The 22,354-nt window shown below is 41.2% G+C and overlaps 1 protein-coding gene across 1 annotated transcript; it reads right to left on the bottom strand.

Moving 5' to 3' along the window:
* Positions 1–9: 9 nt before the first annotated feature.
* Positions 10–18,997, bottom strand: cds2 (CDP-diacylglycerol synthase (phosphatidate cytidylyltransferase) 2). The gene is made up of 13 exons (XM_071922234.2): positions 18,800–18,997; positions 13,857–13,999; positions 11,343–11,439; positions 10,945–11,042; positions 10,034–10,173; positions 8,646–8,704; positions 7,427–7,509; positions 7,010–7,097; positions 6,640–6,708; positions 5,595–5,747; positions 4,662–4,781; positions 4,432–4,535; positions 10–4,171 (listed from the first exon to the last, which is right to left on the bottom strand). Exons 1-13 carry the CDS (start codon positions 18,863–18,865, stop codon positions 4,036–4,038), a joined length of 1,356 nt encoding a protein of 451 aa, XP_071778335.1. The 5' UTR covers positions 18,866–18,997; the 3' UTR covers positions 10–4,035.
* Between the last annotated feature and the right edge of the window lie 3,357 nt (positions 18,998–22,354).

Raw genomic sequence — 22,354 nt, 5'->3', positions numbered from 1 at the left:
CTTTTCATTTAATTTTCATAGAACCAAGGCAAAGCACATTTTCAGCATCAAAGAGTACAATTTTCCTTCTCTAAGACAAATGTACAACTGAGCACAAACCTAACCATCGCACAACTGAGCAACAATCCACTGAAATCATACGCGACATCGGCTGTATAAGAAGAATCTATAACCACAAAACAAAACGTCCACAAAAGGGGGGCAGCCTACTGTATGCGGGACGGTCCCGTTGCACAACTCCCATATACATTCCATAGAAAGGCCTGGCTGGGCGGGATTCACAATAGCAAAAGTGGCATTGTGTTGGGTTACGAATGGCACGGAGGTGTTTTTCTGGGTGCCAGGTGAGTAAAAGATCAGTTTTACAGTTCACTGATGGCGATGAGTTTGTCCCTCACACTCTGAGTGGATCTTCCCAACCTGGGGGGGGAATGGAATGTATCAAACAGCAGTGGCATAAAGGATCAAAGCCTTTCTGCTGAAGTGCAGCAGACCACAGGAGCTTCAGCTCCCTCTAGTGGCCGTCTATTAACACAGACTGAGAAGTGGCAGTACTGGAGCTGCAGGGGGGGAAACCATCACATGCTGAACCACTGACAAACACCGGGGAGAGATCAGTCCTCGCGCTACTTTCTGGGGACTTTCTGGTCTACTCGGAGGAGACGACGCGTTGCTTGGACTCGCACTGCGACAGAGAGCACACAGGTTGACACAGAGAACAGCTTCTAACCAGGGAAGAGCCTAGAAGACACCCGACTGCACGAAGATCACAGCAAGAAGAGAGAGATTTAGCCAGATAATGCTTTTTCTGCCATCTCAACACTCTTTCCTATATGGCATGGATAATACTTTAAATATTCTTGTAAATTAGTCTAACCAAAAATACTAAAGAACACTCAACATTTTTCTGAACATCTTGTTAAATGTACATTATAATAACTCTTGAAAATATTCGATTCATGTACAGTGAATAAAGTGTAAAGTAATAATTTAAGAAGAACCACGATAGGCGTAAAACTGGTTGGATATCAAACACATACAAAGTCAAACCAAAGAGACTCAGTGAATGGCAGGATGATAACTTATGTGTTGTTGGAATATTACAGACATGTAGACATTCAAATAAGGAAGAAAACACTGTAAAGCCGTGCATGAATCACATTTCATTCCAAAATGAGGTTTCCACTCTTACAAAATGATTGTCGTCATGAAAAAAAAGCAAATTCTGGGTTATTATTAAAAGATATGAGTCACCTTTGCTTACAAATTAGAGTTTTGAGGATAGACTCTGACGTTTTTGAAATACTGACTAACCCATCACAGATGATGTGTCTTATGAATGAGCTTATGAATGAGTTTTCCAAGAAGCAGAATTTCATTGCCCAGTAACTAGGAACGTTTCTGACCACATCTTAAATCTGTAAATGTAACCGTGATGAAGTCAATCACTGCACATAGATGACAGTGAATTCAGAACAAAAATTCATAAGATGATCATATGGCGACGTCATACTCTTAATTATTGACTTCCATATCTCTGCTACATTAACTACAGTGTGTCTATGTTTATATTGCTGTTTTCTCCTGTTACATTCATTGAGTACAGAACATATTCCTGCTTGATTTACATGTAAACCCTTCTCACTGTTTCACCTCCACAGTTCATTAGGTTTTCACTGACAATGCAAAGGATCATTCTAGGAGAATGATAACCAATTCCTTTCTCTGATTGGACATTGGCAAAATGATGAATGTGAACAAAGGGATGATTGGCAGGGAGATATTATTTCAGACTGATGTGATTGGTTAATAAGTGAGTAGAGTGGGGTGATCTGACTCTGATATAGCCTCATCTTTTAATTAAATATCTCCCAACACACATACACTATGCTGTACTGTATATTGTATTGTCTAGGCCCCTCTATAGCACCATAATTCCTCTATAGAGAACTAGTAGGTTTTGATTAAAGCCCAAATGGAGAATTCATTTGGCCATATACTGTACATTTTAGGAATCTAAGTCTTTTGCATACAGACTTATTTTACTTCAATGTTCCTAAACATTACCAACATAAACCTATTACAAACCTGTTCACAGCCTCAAAATATCCTATCTAGCTGTCACTTACTGTCAGCCCAGTATCAACAGCTCAGTCAGTTTGAGAGTTAAACAATTTGAGATGTCAGTGAAATAAAAAATGTATTCGCTCCAATAAATCAAACATAAACCAAGCAGGTAGTGGGATGACAGTGTTTCAACAGAGGGCAACTTAATTACAGACTGTAAGTGAAATCCATCAGAAATGAACACAACCGTGGAGAAGTTTCAACATTTATGTTTTACCACCAAACTTGCTTAATTTCACAAAGGCAACAAAATATGAATTTGCCAACGGCACAAAATTTCACAAAGTCCTATTGTCAGAAAACCTGTGAACAGTAAGGTTCAACTCTAGCTTCAGATGCATGTGACCAGAACTCGTCATTATAACAAAAGTCACACACAAACACATCAGGTTGAATCTTGACCAATGGTAGAGTTTCTGCTGCCAGGCTGTGATTACGGCGAGGGTTAACCAGACTTGGAAGTAGATTTTGGCAGTGTAGAAACCGTCATGAAAACTACTCTAACATGTACTGTTAGAGATGGCCCCATACCATCACATATAGGACAAAATACAATGATCCCATCACCTTGACATTACCAAACACATCAGTACAACCCTTGTAAGGTAACAGATTGGGCCATTTAAAACAAAAATAAGTACAATAAGATTGTGTTCTATGCTGCTGCTTCTAACCGGACCCTCTGAAGCGGTCCACAGCTGCTACACTGAGTGTACAAAATAACAGAACCCCCTGTGTTTTCCATGAGAGTGACCAGGTGAATCCCAGTAAAGACTATGATCCCTTACTGGTTTCATCTGTTGAAACCAGTTGAGTGGTGAGGAGAGACGGGGAAAAGGAGGACTTCTCACTCTTGAGACATGGATTGGATTGTGCAAAAGGGGGGTGCTGGTGTCAAGTCCATTGGTCTAGCCTTGATTAATACAACTTGGTGAAGGAAAACCATTGATTCACGATAGAACACAATTTTGCGTGGAGCATCCCTAAACTGTTCCTTACAGCACAGAACCATTAACTAGACTTTTCAGGAACTGGTTTACCCTTGACCTAGATTCTGCAAGTCTCTCCTGACAGATTCAATAATCCCGTCAAATCCCTAATGATGCTTTGCTACAAATTTAGCCGTCCGTATCCTACAATGGCTCCGCCCCGTGTTAATATCACATGGGTGATTTGGCTGGGTATGAAAGGCTCTGAAATGATGAATGGCAGCAACACAAACTCTAAGAAACACACACACATACATAGGTGCACATAAATGCCGATGGTGCATTTCTCCTGGATAAAATTCACACAGACGAACACAATATTAGGATACAACAGAAGTTACCAAATGTAAAAACATAATCGCCTATGTATAAATAGAAACAATCACAACAAAGAAAATTAAAACTGAAAACGGGGCTTGCAGGGGTGACAATACAGTGTGACTGATGTGAGTGAGAGCAGTGCATTAAAACAAAAATAAAAAATAGAATATGTACCATAAAATATTCACACACATTAATAAGTATATAGAGGATATCCTGTATACAGGTAGAAATGTACAGCTGACCAACCTTATGTTCAACAGTGTGAATAGATAGAAGCTGACTATCATGGAAAATGTGTAACAATACAGTAATTCCCTAACTCAACCTGAAAACACTGATGTAAGAAACGTAACTCCCATACGTACGGACACAAACGCGCGCAACTCTCACACACACACACATACACACAAACGGAAATGGAATGAACCAAGGCTTTAGTTTTTTTGTTGTTGGTTTTCTTTTTTCTCTTGGATGCGTTCTCGCTCACACGCGCACTGCAAGTCCCCCGGAGCTCCGGGGGCCGGTCGGCGCCCTCGGGTGCCGCCCTCCTCTCCGTCTCCCCGGCGGGGGCGAGCGGGCGTCGGCGCGGGCGGCTCTAGGCGGCGGCCTCCTCCAGCGCTGGCAGCAGGCCCCTCTCTGTCAGGTGAGCCTTCAGAGAGTTGAAGATGTGGAGCTGCTGGTCCGGGCGAAGGGCCAGGAGCTGCTGGATCACCTTGCTGGGGTTCGGGCCCCTGGGAGACAAACACAGATGTTAAAACACACATTCAGTGGACGAAATTAACTGGTTGGCTCACCTGCTAAGGGCGAGTAAACTTATTACATTTACCTGCCAAGAATTATTTTTACCAGCCAAAATAATTAACAAGAGCAGATTTGGAGTTCTAATTTAATACTTGCTCTCTCACTTATACAATGGATCTTTTTTTTTTGTTGTTTTTGTCATTTTTTTAGTTTGAAGTTCCCTGCTAACATTGAGAGGTTGTGTGTTTACCTGATGAAGCTGGCGATGTAGACATTAACAAAGGTGGCCATGAGGTACTGGCAGTCGAATCGATCCATAATGCCACCATGACCCGGGATGGTGTTGGCAAAGTCCTGAAAGGGCAAAGGACATTTATAGTACATGTTCTAGGAATGTGCCTTGGTGAGTTGGTGCATCATATCCAACATATTGTATCCAAAAATGGATATAATCCAACACGTTCTGTCCTTCACCCCTACCTTGATCTTGAAGGCCCTCTTGAAGCCACTGGCAAAGAAGCCTCCAAACGGTCCCATGATGGAGGCAAAGGCGGACAGAGCGATGCTGTGGATCTGGAACGGATAGAGACGCACTGTGGTCTGGAGAGGGAGACGAGGAAACCGGGTTAATACAAAACATTCACACTCAACACAGACCTGACAACACTCGACCAGCTGAACATCCAAAGTGGGACTGCTTGATACCGGGCTCCTCAACGTTTTTTCATTTTGAAATTCCATACTTTTTCTAGACCTAATTTTAACAATTCTGTTGAGAGTTCCAAGCTGATATCACAACATAGCTCAAGGTTATTCTTAGCAACAACAAATAACACAATTTGTGAAATGGCAGTGAGTCTAACAACTACATAAAATGTGTAGTCATGTGACATAACAGTTTAAACAGTTTGTACAGTTTTTTCAAAAATGTTCCATACCGTTTAGGCAATTCCCTAACTTTTCTCGACCTGGAAATTATTTTCCATACATTTCCTGTCTTTCCACACCTTAGTAGGAATTGTAATTATTGTATTATCAGATATTGCAGTTATAATAGGACTTATATAATAATAGGATTCCACATTAGTATGTATGAATATATTTTACTGTTATTATCCTAGGTTTCAATTGAGTTTTGAGTTTTAGTGTCACAGGATTTTTTTTGGTACAAACATGGTCACATTTAAAAGATACTGAATATCGGCACAAAATGTTGGCTATCGGCAGCTTCAATCCAAAAATGTCAGTATTGGCCTTCAAGAGCCCATGCAAACCCTACTTTGCAATATAGACATTACATTCATTCATACTCATATCAATTTGAATATGACATATCATTCAGCCCTGATCCAAAGAGATAAAGCCAAATAGGTGAGAGAGAGACAGAGCAACAGGAGTACAGGTGAGTCTCACCCATCCAGTGAGGGACTCCAGGACGCTGGGCAGGCCGTAGTCCTGCAGCTGGAACAGCTCCGGAGGCTCGCAGTCCACCTGGAAACTGTTGGAGTCGTTGTTGAACTCCACCGGACACACAAAGTAGCGGTAGCCTGCCATGACGTAGGACAGCTGGGAAGAAACAGAGTTAAGAGTTACTCTGCATTCACACCACTAACAACCACATCACCGTCCTACAGGCCAAACTCATTTAAGGGACCCAGTACCTTCCCAGTCCCATGATGGCAGGACACTGGCAAGGACAGAGAGTCCTGTCATAATCAAATGCATCAATACTCAGCGGCAGGCAAAACAAGTCTGCCTCTAAACATGACAGAAGAGGAGCATTACTGCTGTTGAATGCATGTTTATTTTAATTTACCATAGTTATTCTAGTTCAGATAACTATAACTTTACCCATTGTAAGAATCCATGCCTAATTTACATGTTGCGCACCCCAAAAAAGCCACATCAATCGTGAGTATCTATCTTATGAGCTCTTCAGAAAAAAACAAACACATCTTAACAACTCAAGAGATAAGGAAGTATACATAAACTTTTAATTCTTCTTTTGATATATTTGGCCAATGAATTGTGTTTACTTCTCAGATTGTGGGTTTTTGTTTTGGTTCTGGGACAGGAGAGCTGGTTTTAAAATGAGCCTGACTGGTAACCCGTAAACAAGCACGCCCACTCACTGATGGACAGTTTGAACGAGCTGATTGTTAGCTATAGCGCCAAAAGTTCAGCTGTAGCCAAGTTTGCTGTGCTGACAAGCGAGGAAATGAGGCGGCTGTGCCTAATATTGTATCAGCCAGCATTTTTCTGAACATAGAAAATGAATGAACTCCCAGTGACTGGTTTCTTGTGTGTCCCGAACACCCGAAAGCCTGTGCTATTTATAGAGCATTCTTTCTAAACGATTTCTTTCTAGATAGCATACTATATATATATGAACCCTTTTTATGTATTTTTTTCATTCATTTCATTTTTTTTTGGCGGTGAAAGTCACTTCATATCTTACCAGGATCCCAAACACAACGGTGGCGAAGAATCCCCCGATGAAGCCCTCCCATGTCTTCTTAGGCGACAGCTGCAGAGGACACAGAGTGTGGATATAAGGTTAATGTATCACCGTGTATCATACAATACCTTGTAAGTGTCCATAACTTCAGATAAGGACACACTGAAAGCTCTTAAAGGGGAGGTTCAGGTACTATAAGAAGCCTGTGTTACTGATCAATAACCACAATTCCTCTTAGGACATTTATCAAAAACTTTGGATTGAAAACTTTTTGAATGCTCTATGATTGGGCTTTATTGGTGATTAATAGGATAGGCTAATCCTTCCCTTCAAGGCTTGTGCAGCTCCTGAGAGTGACAACACAACCGACCTTGATGAGCGGGGTGCGGCCAAAGAAGAAGCCAAACATGTAGGCCATGATGTCGTTGCAGATCACACAGGAAATTGGCACAATGAACCTATTCAGAAAAAGAAGAGTTTCTATCAGAGGCATATGGGACCAAGACACACTCTAACAAGAATCTATTTAATACCATAATGTGCATATCATCAGTGTCACATGCCTTGTGAGCCAAATGGAAAACGTAATTTCATTAGCTAATGGTCTGTTACATGCTGTATTTTCTGTAGACCTGAGTGAAGACTCCCACACATAAACCTGGACTGATAACCAGCATCAACGTAATTCGATTATATTTTTAGAGAAGACATTAGCAGAGAGAAGATGGCATTTTCATGGCGGCTAAGTCAAGCACTATAAAAGCATATAAAGGGACAGATTCCTTACCAGATCATCCCCTCGAACAGGTTGTGGATGATGAGGTGAGACTGGGTCACCACGATCAGCAGAGTCACATGAGTCCAGCCAAACTGGGGAGAAAACACACAAAGATCTATGAGACAAACACAGTACAGCAGGATTAACCAGGTACTGTTTACAGTAGGGTTGGGTTCAGGTCACTTTCTGTGGTGAATTGACTCCAACTAAGTAACTAAGTCACTAGACTGTGTGGGTGAATGGTTTAATGGTTTTAACATGAAATAATTTAGGGGCAGCAGTAACCAAAACGTTAAAGAGTGGGCTAGTGACTGGAAAGTCGCCGGTTCAAATCCCACAACCTGCTTGGAAAATCTGGGTGGGGTTAGTGAATGAGTAACTCTCTCCCCCACCTTTACAACAACTGTAGTTGTACTCCTCAGTGACCAACAGTAGAAGACGTAATCAAAAGCCAAGTGGGAATGTGTGTAACTGTGTGAATATGTAGCTAGAAAACCGCATGTGCTCTGCAAAAAAAAATAGAAAATAGAAACCTTGCTGATGGAAGTGCAAGTGCTGTGTTTTACTATGTGAATGACGATAAACACATTTTTAAATGGTTGTGTCTCTTTTTTGCAAGACATTTTACTAGTATGTAAACATTATGTTATGCATGTCAAGTTCCCTATCTATAGCGTGGATGTGCTGTTGCGAGGTGTGGCACATAGACAGTTGGCTGCTGTGTGCGTTACCCAGCGACAATGTCTCTGTACCGTTTCTTAAACCCAGAGCTCAGAGGCTGACTCAGCAGGAGTTGAATTATAGCCTGTTTACCCTTCAGTGTAAACCTTACAATGTATTACTGTGGGACAGATCATTTCATGTCACTTTGTTATTTATAATGCTATTCCTGACACTGAACTTTCTGTTTAACCAAACCAAATCAGGAGACTTTGAATCAGTTAGTTTGGCTCTGCAGCATTTCTCCCCCTTATGGTATTAGAGCAATCCCTGGCCCAGTTCTCTATTTACAGTATCATTCCTGACACCAGGTTTTCTAGTTAACACAACCAATATAGTACAGCTGGGATCAGCGTAGTTTGGTTCTACAGTGCTATACCTCCCTATGGTATTAGAGCAATCTCTGGCCCAGTTCTCCATTCACTTGAAGGCCTGCATGTTAGTAAGCCTCATCAATAATCCAGCAGCCTAGAGGCTGGAGGCCAGGAGGAGACCGGGAGCCACTCACCATGTAGAACTGAAGGCGGTAGTGCTTCTTCACCAAGCTCAGCACAAACATGCAGAAACCTGCAACACAGGGACAAATACTGTATGTGATGTTTGGCAAGTAATCCGAACTGTATTGCCTGTAAAAAGAAGGAGATTAATAATAATAATCCAGGTCATCTTTGGTCAAACTCTCGCTAAATTTAGAATGACCTATATCAAAAATAGCCCAGCGTTAATGTGCAGCGAGTAGCTCAGGATTGCATATGCTGCTCTTTTCACATGTGAGACTGAGGTGAGGATCTTACGAAGCAGAGAATCTCTCAGCCAGTAAGGTGATTTTATCAGATAAAAGAAATCAAATCGGGCAGTGCCGATGGGACTATAATCTGATGAGCTAGAATGCTGCTCACTTTAAAACTTTTACATTGCCATCTACTCTTTTGCCACTTGACATCTAAGGCACAGTGCGTTCTGAAAACTTTGTCTTGATGAAAGACTGCAGGTTTGAGCTTTTTCGCCTCATTTTCTGGCACTTGAAGGGAGGGAACCATTAGCTTAAAAGCTTCCACTTTAGTGAGTACTCCCGCCTGAATTTAGGTTGCATGTGAGATAGATGGGCCATTCAGTTTCACCTTGAAGCTAGGAGGCAAGAGGCAGAAATAGTTGGCGTGCTTCCTTCCTCACCACATCCTGTTTGGCATCAACTATCATCCTGCACCAGTGAGTAACTAGCAATGTGCAGCACAGATAACGGGACTTAAAAAGTATGATGACTGAAATAACTAGCTTTGAAATAACTAACTTAATCCCATATACATGAATTACCAAACAATTTTGTGGGTAAGTGACCTGATAATTTAGGTATTTAGCTGACACTCTTATCCAGAGCAAATCAGAAGCAAATCTTGCTCATGGACACTTGAACAACATACATGGCGGTTGATGGACAACATCAACCGTTATGGGAATTAAACCTGGGACCTTCTGGTAGAAAGAAGAGCCAAGTCATACAAAAAACCACAACATTAAGAAAGTAGTCCTAATAAAGCCTCTGGTTTGGCAGTTTTAGGTAACAGTATTAGAGTTGGTAGTGTGGTACACCACATGTGTTGCTTGGCTGTCAAACTGCCTGTGCAGCTAAATGTGCTGATGTAGCATAGCTTCAAAATGCTGTTCCAATATAACCAACATAAGATAAATTAACATTGAATGAAGTGAATGAATAAATATTTGTCTTCCATGGCCCATTCGCACATGATTATGTGACACAGTTACAAAATAATAACTGTGGGAAATCTAGGCACGCATTACAGTAAATTACTCCATTCTACAGTGCCCTTTTTCTGCATCATTTCCTTATTTAACTTTTTGGGGCTTATTTTTCAAACTCAGTCTCAGTGCTTGTACCTGTGAGGTAGAGGGCGAAGGAGATGAAGCGGTGGTATTTGCTAAGGATGCGAAGCGGCTCCTCCCTTTGCACCAAAGTGAAGAAGTAATCCGTCACCGTCTCACCATAGAAGAAGTAGTTCACACACAGCAGGAAGTACCTGTGGGGGGTGGGGGGTGGGTTGTTGGAGCAAACGTACAGATCTCACAGTTCCAGAAGTAGCTACAAATTTAGACTCTGACATTCAATATGCCTGCAGAAAAACCAGGAGAGGTGTTGTGTTTGGTGGGAAGACTTGGCCCTGTTTTAAATGACATCAGGGTTTGTCAGTGGAAAAGCTAGTGATGTACTGAGAAATTTAAACTATCATGTGAATAAATTGTGCTCACTGACAAACAGTAGAAGACTGTGTTTGTAGCCCCCAGGTGGGAATGTATGCAATGGTATGAATGTGGAGCAGGGCGTTGCTGGAAAAGAGCATGCATGCTCCACAAACCTTCCCTGGATAAATAAATGCTATAAAGTCACAAGTTTTGCCGTTGCAAATTACTAACTGAACATGGCATATAGTTCTTGTTTTTCAGGTTTTTCAGACTCACAGCATAGTGAATGTCAAGAGACTACTGAACTATCACACTAGACATCTGTACGCCACTAGTGCTAAAATCAAATATACTATTTAATAACAGAACTGATGATTCACAATATTATTGCTATTATTATCTGATTGGCTTAATAATCTAGATCTAGACAGGGAAAGTGAATTCAGGTCACCGAACAAACCTCAGGAAGTCTGCAATAAAATAAAACATAAGACAACACAATAAGAAAGAAGTAAACAAGGATATTAACTACTATCATGACACCTCTATAAAATGTCATACTGTTTGTGTGTGTGTGTGTGTGTGTGTGTGTGTGTGTGTGTCCTCACCAGCTCAACGTTCTAAACCAGGGCAGGTGGTAGGAGTGGTACACGCTGTAGCCGATGGTGATGATCTCTTGGAAGCACTTGATCTGGACACAGAGTACCTGTAAAGGGAAACACACATTGCATCATCACACACACACCAGCCAGTGAGGACAAATCATCTGGGGCATTAAAACTGTGTGTGTATTGTGAATCTAGCTCTGTCCTAGTGTCCTAGTGACACAAAATGAATCACAGGCCTGTTGTGAGTGGATTCCCAGATGACAAGAGCAGCAATCCTGTATGTGTTAGTGAGCCTAGGTAATTAATCCATAACAGTAGATGTTTTAGGTGTGTTTTACGGCAGCTTTTGAATTTAGGAACACAAGTGGCTCTTGGAAATAAGTGTCGTCTGTACTCACAATCATCATGAGCACCATGGGGCCCAGGTAGATGATGAAGAAGAAGAAGGAGATCATAGCTAGGGTGAGGATCCCTCGTACCCACCAGTTCTTCCATCTGAGGGGAAACACACACACACACACACACACACACACACACACACACACACACACACACACACACACACACACACACACACATCTGTTCAATGTCCGTTGGAAGGTGAAAACAACACAGAAGTCAACAAGCATTATCAACTGTTTGGCTCACTAAATTGAGACGTTCAATACACCCTCGGAAAAAAAGGATCAGTATGAGAGCAAAAACGTGACCAAAATAAACCAATTGTCCTGTGTGAGAGGATGGGCATGGGCAACAGGGTGATATAGTGGCTACAGAGACTCAAAGGTCCCAGGCTCAACCCTACATTACCCTGAGTGGATCAAAAGACTATCACAAAAAAACAGTAAGTCTGCTTTCATTATTCATTATCTGTAGACTGAGTTGTTGTCATTTGTTAATTTGCGTCTTTAAAAATAGTGAAGCCCACACAGGCACAACATGAGACTGGAGCAATAATTATTCTGGCAGAAATACAGGTCCTACAGTTGAGTGCTTTGCACACAAACTATGTGTGCAAAGGAATTCTTTCTGTATGAATCATGCCTCACTATGAAGCCTCACTTTGCCTGTGTAGCAGAGCTGAGGTGTACATCCAGGAAAAACAAGGGTTCCTTTGTTAGGTTAGTGGTTCTATAGGAAACCGTAATAAGTCAGGATCCCTGTGATTTGTTAACATTTAAAAAACAAATCAAATGAAGAACCCAGAGTGGTTAAAAAGTTCCTTTAATGCTGCTCATTTGGAACATTTCATGTGTTCTTAAATGGTTCTTTACAGCACCAAAAAGGGTTCTGCTATGGTACAAGCCTAAAGAACCATTTTCTGGTAATATATGGCACCCCTTTTTGTTGAGAGTGTAACGCTTGATTTATAGTCATTCATCTAAAGAAAAAACAACATTTTGTTCTTTTCTCTTTGCAGGGTGAATTTACAACCAGTCTGCAATCTCTGTGAATTGGACCATCAACTGTTTGTCCAATCTCTGGGAAAATGGGTGTCATTCAAGAACAGAATGAGCCTCCACAGCCTCCAGCTGAATGCACAGGTTCACATACATGTGAATGGAAGGTGGGAAATGGCCAATCATTGCATTTGTTCAATGACTGGCATTCTTCACATTCATATTTAGGGATGGGAATCGAGAACCGGTTCCAGTTGAGAACCGGTTCCAAATTGTCTGATCCATCGGAATCGTATGCCTCCGAGGTTATCAATTCCTTTTATCGATGCCGGCATGTTGTTGTCTGACAGTTGTGCATGCGCATTGCAAAAACTCATGCGTCATGACGTCAAACTCTGCATCTACGCTGCTGGAAACTTGCAACAAGAAGGAGTCATGGCCAAGAGGAAGAAACTGTCCAAAGCGTGGCTTCATTTCACGAAGAAAGATGACAACAGTGCTACTTGTAACGTCTGTAAAATTATAATTTCTGTGTTCACACAGCGTTTTTTGATGTGGAAAAAGCGCTGCCTGGAGCGCTTTTTGTGAGGAGAAATAAAAAGCGGATCACGGCAACGTCACCTGACGTTAGCTGAGCAGCTGCTAGCTCACTAACCAGCTGGTTAGCTCTTCTAGCAGACAGAACAGTGTTGTGCAACAAGCAAAGGCTTACCAGATTTTTCCAATACATGTCCAGTATAATGCATACTGCCTTTATGATCACTGTTGCGGTAACGTAAATTCACTTATTACAACGTCCCATTTCTCCACCGGCACTTTCACTTTCTCCATATTTGTTGTTGCTATGGGAAACGGCCAGCGTCTCTGTCATCGCGATTGGTCGGCTGGGAAAAAGCGGTTCAAGTCACCCGGCGCTTTTCTGAAAAGTTGAACATTTCTCAACTTTTGAAAGCGCTCCGCTCTGACGAAAAAAACGCAGCTGCAGGGCTTTTCGGGAGCGGCCGCCTTTTGTGCGCCTTGCGGCCGCTTCCCATTGCTTTTAATGAGAAAAGGGCGAAAAAACGCTATGTGTGAACGCAGCCTTAGTGGTGGAAACACCAGCAATATGTTGAAACATCTTAGGGTAACCATCTAACGATCTTATTTGTTTTCCAAGTTATATAATTTTAAGAAAAGGAGCATTGTAATTTATTTTAACATGTTCAAATGTTATTAGGCAGACATTCTACACTGTGTTCAGACTCAAGATAATAAAACAGCTGCGTTGACGCGGAAAACCTGTGTAGGCCTACTTTTTTTTCCACACAGAAAATTGATCGGGAATCGATAAGGGAATCGATAAAGAACCGGACCGATAAGCAGAATCGATAATGGCATTGGTATCAATAAAATCTTATCAATTCCCATCCCTATTCATATTGTTACATAAATTGTAAATAGAGGACAATCATTTCTGTGGGCAAACCCCTTCCTTCTGGAATATGCTTTCTCCTGAAGCAGAGAGGAGCCTACCGTGAGGAGAGTCCTGACAGGGCCTTGTTCAGAACCTCGGGGGTGTCATCAGTGGAGGTCGGCACCTCCGGGACCCCTGACTCCGCCTTGGTCTCGCTGTCTGACGCCCCGTCCTTCTCCGCCTTCAGTTCATTCTCTGAACCCTGATAGAACGACAGGCAGAGACAGGAAGACAGATAGACGGGAAATAAGACATTGACATTTAAGATATTGTGGTCTAGCAAGAGGACCACAGATAACACACACACACACACATGCAAGAAGCTCTACAATCTCTCCATTAAAAAAACATTTATATTTAGAAACGTGAGATGACCCGGCCGTGGAGACATTCATCTCCATTCAGTGTTTCCTGTACAGTTTTTGTAGGGGTGTGTGTGTGTTTGCTTGTTTCAATAGGTGTTGCAGTTTAAGAATGACTCTTAGTTATATCGTTAGTTATATCACAGTACATGGACAATTGTGCTGTAATTGGTGAATTGTGCAATAATGACGAATTTGAATTGTATTTATATTTTTCCAGCAGTGCAAAGCCACCACAGAGAAATGAATGTAAATGAAACACTGTCTCCATTACTGGTGGGAGTGTACCACATATCCTCTTGCAAATAAGATACTGTAAACATTGTACACTCAAAGTAGAAGTAAATACTATTTTCATGAAGACTGTCACACGAATGGCTCAAAGCTAAACCACATGATCCATACTATCTAGCCTAGATGGCTCTTTTTTAATAGTCTTTGCCATTTACAGCACATTCACTCTACACATCTTGGGCAAAGTTTAAATTTACATCTTCTATATTAGGGTGCAACAAATTTGGTTTAGCAAGGTCGATACTCACATTTTTCAACTGAAGCTGCCAATAGCGTATACTTTGTGTCTATATTCAATATGTTTCCATGCAAAAAAAATAAAAAATACAAGTATTCAGTGTTTTCCCCAGAATTTTATTCTTGGCAGGGTGGAAAAAGCCTCTGAAACAGCATTTGGGACACTAAAACTCCATTGAAACCCAAGATAATAATTAAAATAATAATAAAGACATATTCATACATGTGTGGAATCTGATCACAGTGTTTCATTAGAAGAATCAATTCAGGTTAAGGGCTTCCCATAGACAACCAGTGTAGTGCTGATCAATTACACAATAAACATGTAATCAAACAAACTGCATCATATTCATTATATCAGAGGTGGACGACACTGACTGACTAATCTGATTTTTAATAAGCAATCCAATATCAGCAAACCGATATATCAGTCTAACTTTAGTCTGCATTTGTATTTCCTCTCCTGCAGGATTTCCAGTGCAGGGTTGTGTGTGGGAGGCTGAACGCAGCGCCAAATCATCTCCATCAATATTGTTGCTTTCCCGGTTCCATCTGTTCCCCGAAGGAGGCCTGACTAAAGCAGCGCCGATCTCTGCCTCTCCATGGTAACGGTCACAGAAGGGTGTCTTCAGACAGTGGCAGCAGCACATTACAGCCCGTCTGATGAAGACAGCGAGGCCTCTCCTGCTCTGTCTCTCTCTCCACCCCCCGCCCCCCGCCTGACCTCTCTGCTGGTGTTGACCAAATTAGGCTCGGTGCTTTCACCTCACTTTCACACAGCAGACGGTTGACTCGGTGTTTCATGACGCCCACACACTCTTACGTTAAGGCTGTAACAATTAGGCGCCGGCACTATTGCAGCTGGATACTTTCCATTTTAATGACATACTTTCTATTCATTGCTTTTGTTGTATTTTTCTACAGCTTGTCTGCATATTTCTGTCTCATCACTGTCTTTACTATGCTTTCCAATGTTATTTTGCTACTAAACTATGCAACTTACCATACATTTATCTTTACAGTGGTGACAGGTGACATGCCACATGTTACAGGTCGGGCACGTTCCGACCATTATCGCCTTGTTAAGGTTAAAAGTGTGTAGAGTGTCTACTGCTCACCCAGCTGAGAGTCTTTGCTGAGGTGCTGGAGATGAACTCCCATTACTTTTAGCCTACTTCCTGGAAAACAGAGTATCTTTCATAGTGACCTCATGCTGCACTATTAATCAAAATTTCTAACCAATAAAACCATCAGATTTTTGAACAATCCCAACCCTCCCATCAAATAAAAGTTTAAACTTTATTACTTATACAAAAACACCATCACAACATTTACACCAAACACATGTCAAAGCCATCCACGAGCACACACGCACACGCACACACACACAGATTGACCCATTCTCCCAAAGGCAGCAGCGACCATTACACTGATGAAACCTCCAGGCCTGTTGGTTTCTATGGAGACCATATCCCGTCATTCGGGATGCTGGAGTTAAAAATAGGCGCTCGTTTCACATAAACACTCCCCCACTCCTCCCCTTTCATGCTTCCTGTCAGACCGGGAGCAACACTGAGTGTCTTTGTTTTGTTTAGGCTATCTCTAAATGAATTAAGAAAAACTAGATCAGCTGTCCATGAAAGCATGATCACAATTATGTCCTTATGTCATCTTTCATGGGATTTTAGAGCATTAAGACCAAAACCTCTGAACCCACTAGTCCACATCCAAGACACACTGATGCACAAACTTGCTTGTTGACATAAAGTTGATGCAACCCAAGTATTTTGCATGTAAAAACAACTCTTTAAATGTGAAATTAAAATATGAAGTGTTCATGATCAAGGTCAGTTCAGTTCTCAGCTGTGTTTTCCAGTGATTTAATCTACAAACATTTTAGTCCAACTGTTTTGAAATGTTTTGAAAGGCCATCAAGACCACATCATCAGCTGGTCATTTGGAATGTGACTGCTCCACATTGCCTGGAAATACACAGCATCTGCTGTCTTCAACTAGGAAAGCACGCAACACTTAAAGACTGTAATCAGTTTTTAAGATGTTGAGATTTTAAATCTTACTCATTTGAAAACTTCAAACAGCCTTACTTTGGGTCTTGGCCTAAAAGATTCATAATAGTGAGTCAAGTAAACAACTAAAAGTTACACCCACACAACAGAGCTCATGTGAGTGGAGCCAACCAACCAAGACAGCTGAAGGCAGCTTTGTCCTCAGAAGAGGTGCTGAGGCTATTTTCTTATCTTAGACTTGGAGGTGGTCTACATACATCCAAAGTCCTCATCCAACCCTGACACAAAAGTCAAGGCATTAAAATAGAAAGATACCCACACAGTGGATTGATGCCCCCTTGGTGCTCTAATCAGCAACATTTAAACTGGTACGGGAGCATCAATGCACTGTGTGGGGATAACTTGTCCTCATATTTCCTAATCTAAAATAGCCCACAGAAGGCGCCACATAATAAAGCAATAAAGTAAGCAAATTTACAGAATTAACAACCTGTGGTCAGAGGGAGGGTGTGTTGAATTCTAGATATACAGTATGTCTGGCCTATTGTTTATAACCGTGTAATTCTGTGTATTGTTTACCAATACACAGAATTTGATGTTGCAATCCTTTGTTCTAAGAAAAATAACTTGTTACTTAAAATGTTACTTCCATAACAATGACTGACCCTGATTAGGAATAAGCGGGTATGGAAAATAACTGAATGAATGAAAAAATGACACTTCAATGTCCTCAGTGTCACTTCACACACACAAAATCATTTCAACAATGAACTGCTCTTTCAAAGTTTAGGAAGTATGATGTTAATGATAGTCTATAGTAATTAACTGATTGCATGACGTGAACGGCGCACATTTTAAGCAGTACTACAAACGCCATTTGAATAAGTGTTCTCTGCATGTTTACTCAGAAATGCATCACCCCACAGAGAACGCATTTAAGAAACAGTCATAGCACTGAATAATCATAGTTAATTGATTACCATTCCCCTGGCATGGGCTGGTTTTGGCTTGTTGTAGGTAGGTAGCTAGTGCCTTGACTTCTTTCCTATCTACTTCTGGCTGTTCTGTAATTTTCTGTAATCATGTCCTCTCGTCCTGAATCCCCACATCACTCATACAGTTACCACGCCCCTTTCTGGACTCTGACTATTCACTGGGATGCAACTTTGACTTTCATGTTGACAAACACAGACAATACTATCTGAATCAAACACGAGTATAGTCATAAAATCTCGCGAGATAGCAGTATGCCTGAGGCGTTGATGTTGTTGTTGTTACAGACAGACCAGCTAGCTAGGCTAATGTTAAATCTGCTTCGTTTCAGCAAATAGGCCGGGACGACGTGAGCTCATGTCATTTAGCAAGCGTTCATTCAACATTGTAACTCTACCAAAAGTAACCAGTCATATACCACAATGTTACTGGTGCAATTAAGTCGACTTATATATTCGAGTTGGCAACAGGGAGCGCTCAATTAGATGTTTTGCTAACGCTAGGTTCCGTTCTCTCTTGTATGGACAGACCGTCATGCCAAACTGCATTCAAAACATCTGGCTGTTTAATGATGCGTTGCTTAGCGGGAAAAATTAACGTAACGTTAACTGCTAGAATTAGGCGTAAGACCTTTTACAAACCATTAGAAACCACTCAAGTCGGCTTACGTCGGATACACCAAGCAGCATTTATTTCAATAAAATTTAAACTTTTAGAATTGCTTCGCCTGTTATTCCTCCACCAAAATACAGCGAGAATGACAGTAAGGAGCACTGTAAATCAACTCTAAAAGTTGAGGGTTCTGGTGAATTACTCGAAAGCCGACTTTTCCAGCGGCTTCTAATGATTCCTACAAGGTCTCACGTCATGTTCTACGAGGTGTGCACCTTTGCCCATAAGCAAGGTAACATTACGCTGCCAGATTTGTGAATGGACTTCGGCGTGACGTTTTTTCTTCACAGGCGAGAACGGAACGTATCCAGAGCTAACAAATAGCTTTAGCTAGCTAACTGGTATTACTGCTGCTAGCTGGCTAGCTAGCGTTAGCTTTGCTACCAAATGGCAGGGATGAATCCGGGCTAACATTACCTTGTCATCTGACTGCTGGTGCTGTAGGTCGTTGTCTGTGGCTCCACGGTGCCTTAGCTCTGTCATCTTAGCAACCCTTAGCCCAGCGACAACAGCGAAGGTCCTGTGGCTTCCGAGACAGAGTCAGTCGTTTTTGATACTCGTAGATCTTCCTCTAATCTTCTTAGCTATTCCACAGCAACAATTTTCACTCAACAGCCCGACCACTGTCAAGCTAGCCAGAATAAAATGTGAAATGTCCGGTCAAAACTTTCAAAATAAAGCACTTATTGACGAACGTGTTGCAAAATTTTCCGAGTAATACAAGGTAATAAAGTGAATATGAAGACTATATCTAAGGAGAAATCTGTAGTTAAACACCAACAACACTCAACTAATAACAGTAGTGAAAGTAAAGACCCAGTGAGTGAGTTGGCTGTCTTACATCACTGTTTGCTGATGTTCAAAGTTCTAAATGTCTCAGAATTTTCTGCAGTTTAACTCTAACCAAACTGAAGTTCTGGTTATTGGCTCTGAATCCATGTCAAGGCAAATTCAGCAGTCTCAGTAATGCTCAGTCATGTTTTACTTGTTTTTTAGAATTGATTTCAAGATTTTAATTATAACTTTTTCAAGGCCTTGCTCATAGCTACATCTCTGACCTTTTAACCCCATATGAGCCCTAGTGCAGCCCTAGATTCTCAGGCAGGCTCTGCTGGCAGTTCCTATAGACTAAATGACAAAAGATGACCAGGCTTTTGCTGTCAGAGCCCTTGAGGTGTGCAGTTCCCTGCCTGAGGAGCTTAGGCTGGCTACATCAGTGTCACCCCTCTTTTACAAAAAGGCTTTTTCATGTAACTTGCGTGTTTCATCCTTCATTTTCTTCTTTCTCACTATTGCTGTTTTTTCTGTTGGGTTTCTTTGTATTTCTTTTTAAAGTGCTATATAAATAAAGTTTATTATATAGTCATAGCCATATGGGTTTGTCAAAAGTGGCAAAATGTAGGCTTTTATTTTCAAGGCAACATCACCTAACTTCCGGTATTATTCTGGCTAAATCTGGCGAGCTTGATGCAGCTGGCAGGATCCTCTGACGTAACGGTCGTAGCACCCTAGGGAGCTGTGGGATGCATTCAAGATCAATTCTGTTTAATGTTGGTGATGTGTTCAACAATTCTAGATCACCATTTAGTATCTTAAACAATGCATCTATAACAGTTACTAAACGTTTTTGTGTTCTGGCAGGGACTTAATAATTACATAGTTAATCTATTACAGTTCCCAAAGAGTCCTAAGACACCCTGAGCAAAATGAAAGATTTTGAAAGTTTCATTTCACTATAGCCTATTCTTGTTTCATTCACTAAAAGGTAGTATAATGAGAGAATGTATAGCAGTGAAAACTTACATTAGCTATCCCTGTCTCCACTTACCTCACCAATATTATGCAGCTATGCAGTTCTTATCTAAATACAATAAAAGTTATGCAGTTCTTTTCTAAATCTTAACAACAAAAATCTTCCTTCTTCATCGTACATACATATTTAGGAAGAACATTTCTTAGATAAGTCTTCATCATGGCACTATTGATTTTACATAGGCTTATGATAGCCAGACGAGTTTTACATTAAGGCCCTGTGGTGTTTATAGTGGGCTGGAGAACTGATGCTCTCTTGCTTTAAAATCCATCTGCAATTTTCACCTTTAACACCAAGCGGCAGCAAAAGCTCACAAAAACTCTGTGTGTGTGTGTGTGTGTGTGTGTGTGTGTGTGTGTGTGTGTGTGTGTTTGTGCCCTATGTCGTGACAGGAGCCAGCAGTATAAATACTTAATGGCCTCCCTCTGTTGTAGAAGTGAAAGGAGGGGAGCATTGCAGTCCAAACACAACAGTTCAATAGTGTTAGCATCACATTGTATGGTGTTACGTCTCTATAACAGCGAATCAGTGATGAATAAACAGGTAAAGAGAACAAGCACCAACAAAGCAGAATAGTGTTAAGAATAGTGTTCATTTAGGTTTATTTCCGTGACAAGACCCTCCACAGTATCTCTGTTATAACTGTACCAGGCAATAATCTACAAAACCAGAGAACATTCAGAGTTTACATGAAACAATCTGCAGCAAGTTGTTTCATTAGAATGCACCACTTCACCTCTCCCATAGTGATTTGTTTGACTGCTTTTGATTTCTGTATAAATTTAGCTAAAATAATGTTGCCAGTAGAGAACATTGGCTGGTGCACAGTGAGTTATGACTCACCGGAGTCTCACAGTATCATGCAGGAGAGATTAAATCAAGCCGTGTAGGTGACTTTCAAAACGCAATTACAGATTACCTGCATGAAGGTAACTGAATGGAATATTCAACCTCAGCTACATAATCTGCTTCATGGATTATTTTGCCTGTAAAATCAATAGGATACAAAGTAAGATAGAGACAATTTCTTCCAAATTACAGACTGTTATTTGAATAACACTTTTTGCCATTATTGACAGCCATAATCAACCATTATTTCAGATGTGTAAAATGCTGTTTGTATTGTTAGAACCTATGCTCTCTCAGTCAAGACACATTTTCCCTGTAATCGCATATTTTTTAAAAGTTATGTCTGTAATTCTTACGATTTTTGCCAATTTTTTGTAATTTCTGTAAGACTACAGTAATTTGTAGTAGTTTAATTCATTACTCCCCAGTCCTGGTGTTAATGTCTGCAGGCTTCCATGAATTTCTCCTTCTACCCATGCTGTAATAACCTTTAAATTATTGAATTTCTTGCTCCTGCTTTAATTTTTGATTTGTCTGAAAAGGAAAAAAAAACAGGAGCTGGGAGATCTGGTATGCTGCCATCCTGCACCTAAATATATGTATAGTGATGTTCCCCAGTAAAAACCTATTGACAATACATTGCTTTTGCAGTATGGAACATGATGTATTTTATATATATACAGTAATTCATACTAATACATAAGTTTTGGGGGAGGAGATGATTCACTATCCATGTCTCAGATTTTAAAAAAACCAAAACAAAACACTGCAATGTTGTTTTTTTTATTTGAAAAAAGCATGAAAGAAGAGAGGAGGGGGGGGGGGTGTTTCAGAAAAATTAGCATGACAACAAGAATGCCCCCCCCCCTCCTCACCCCCTCCACCACCCACACACACACTGCAGTGGTTATGGCTGTATTCTGTGGGGGGCACTTCATCCTTGCTGCAGTATGATGCCTTGGACTTTGCTCAGTCATGCTACACGGCAGCTTGCGTGTGTGTGTGTGTGTGTGTGTGTGTGTGTGTACGGCAGCATTGAGTCCAGTCATGCTGTGCCGGCCCGTCCTGTGGTGTCGGCTAACAGGAGTGTGTTGTTTCCGCCGGCTGGGCTGTGTGTGTGTGTGTGTGTGTGTGTGTGTGTGTGCGTGTGTCAGGCAGTCGAAATTTTTTGGCCGGGACTCCTCAGCAGCTCCTCCAGAACTGCAGGGCTCTGGGACATCTGCAATGCAGAAGTCTATATATAGCAATGGAGTAACAGGGAGAGAGAGAGAGAGAGAGAGAGAGAGAGAGAGGGAGTCAGACAGACAGAG

This window comes from Centroberyx gerrardi, chromosome 8, assembly GCF_048128805.1.
Source record: "Centroberyx gerrardi isolate f3 chromosome 8, fCenGer3.hap1.cur.20231027, whole genome shotgun sequence".
Taxonomy (NCBI): domain Eukaryota; kingdom Metazoa; phylum Chordata; class Actinopteri; order Beryciformes; family Berycidae; genus Centroberyx; species Centroberyx gerrardi.
Note: the sequence above shows the minus strand (reverse complement) of the source record. Positions and strands in the feature narration are given on the sequence as shown.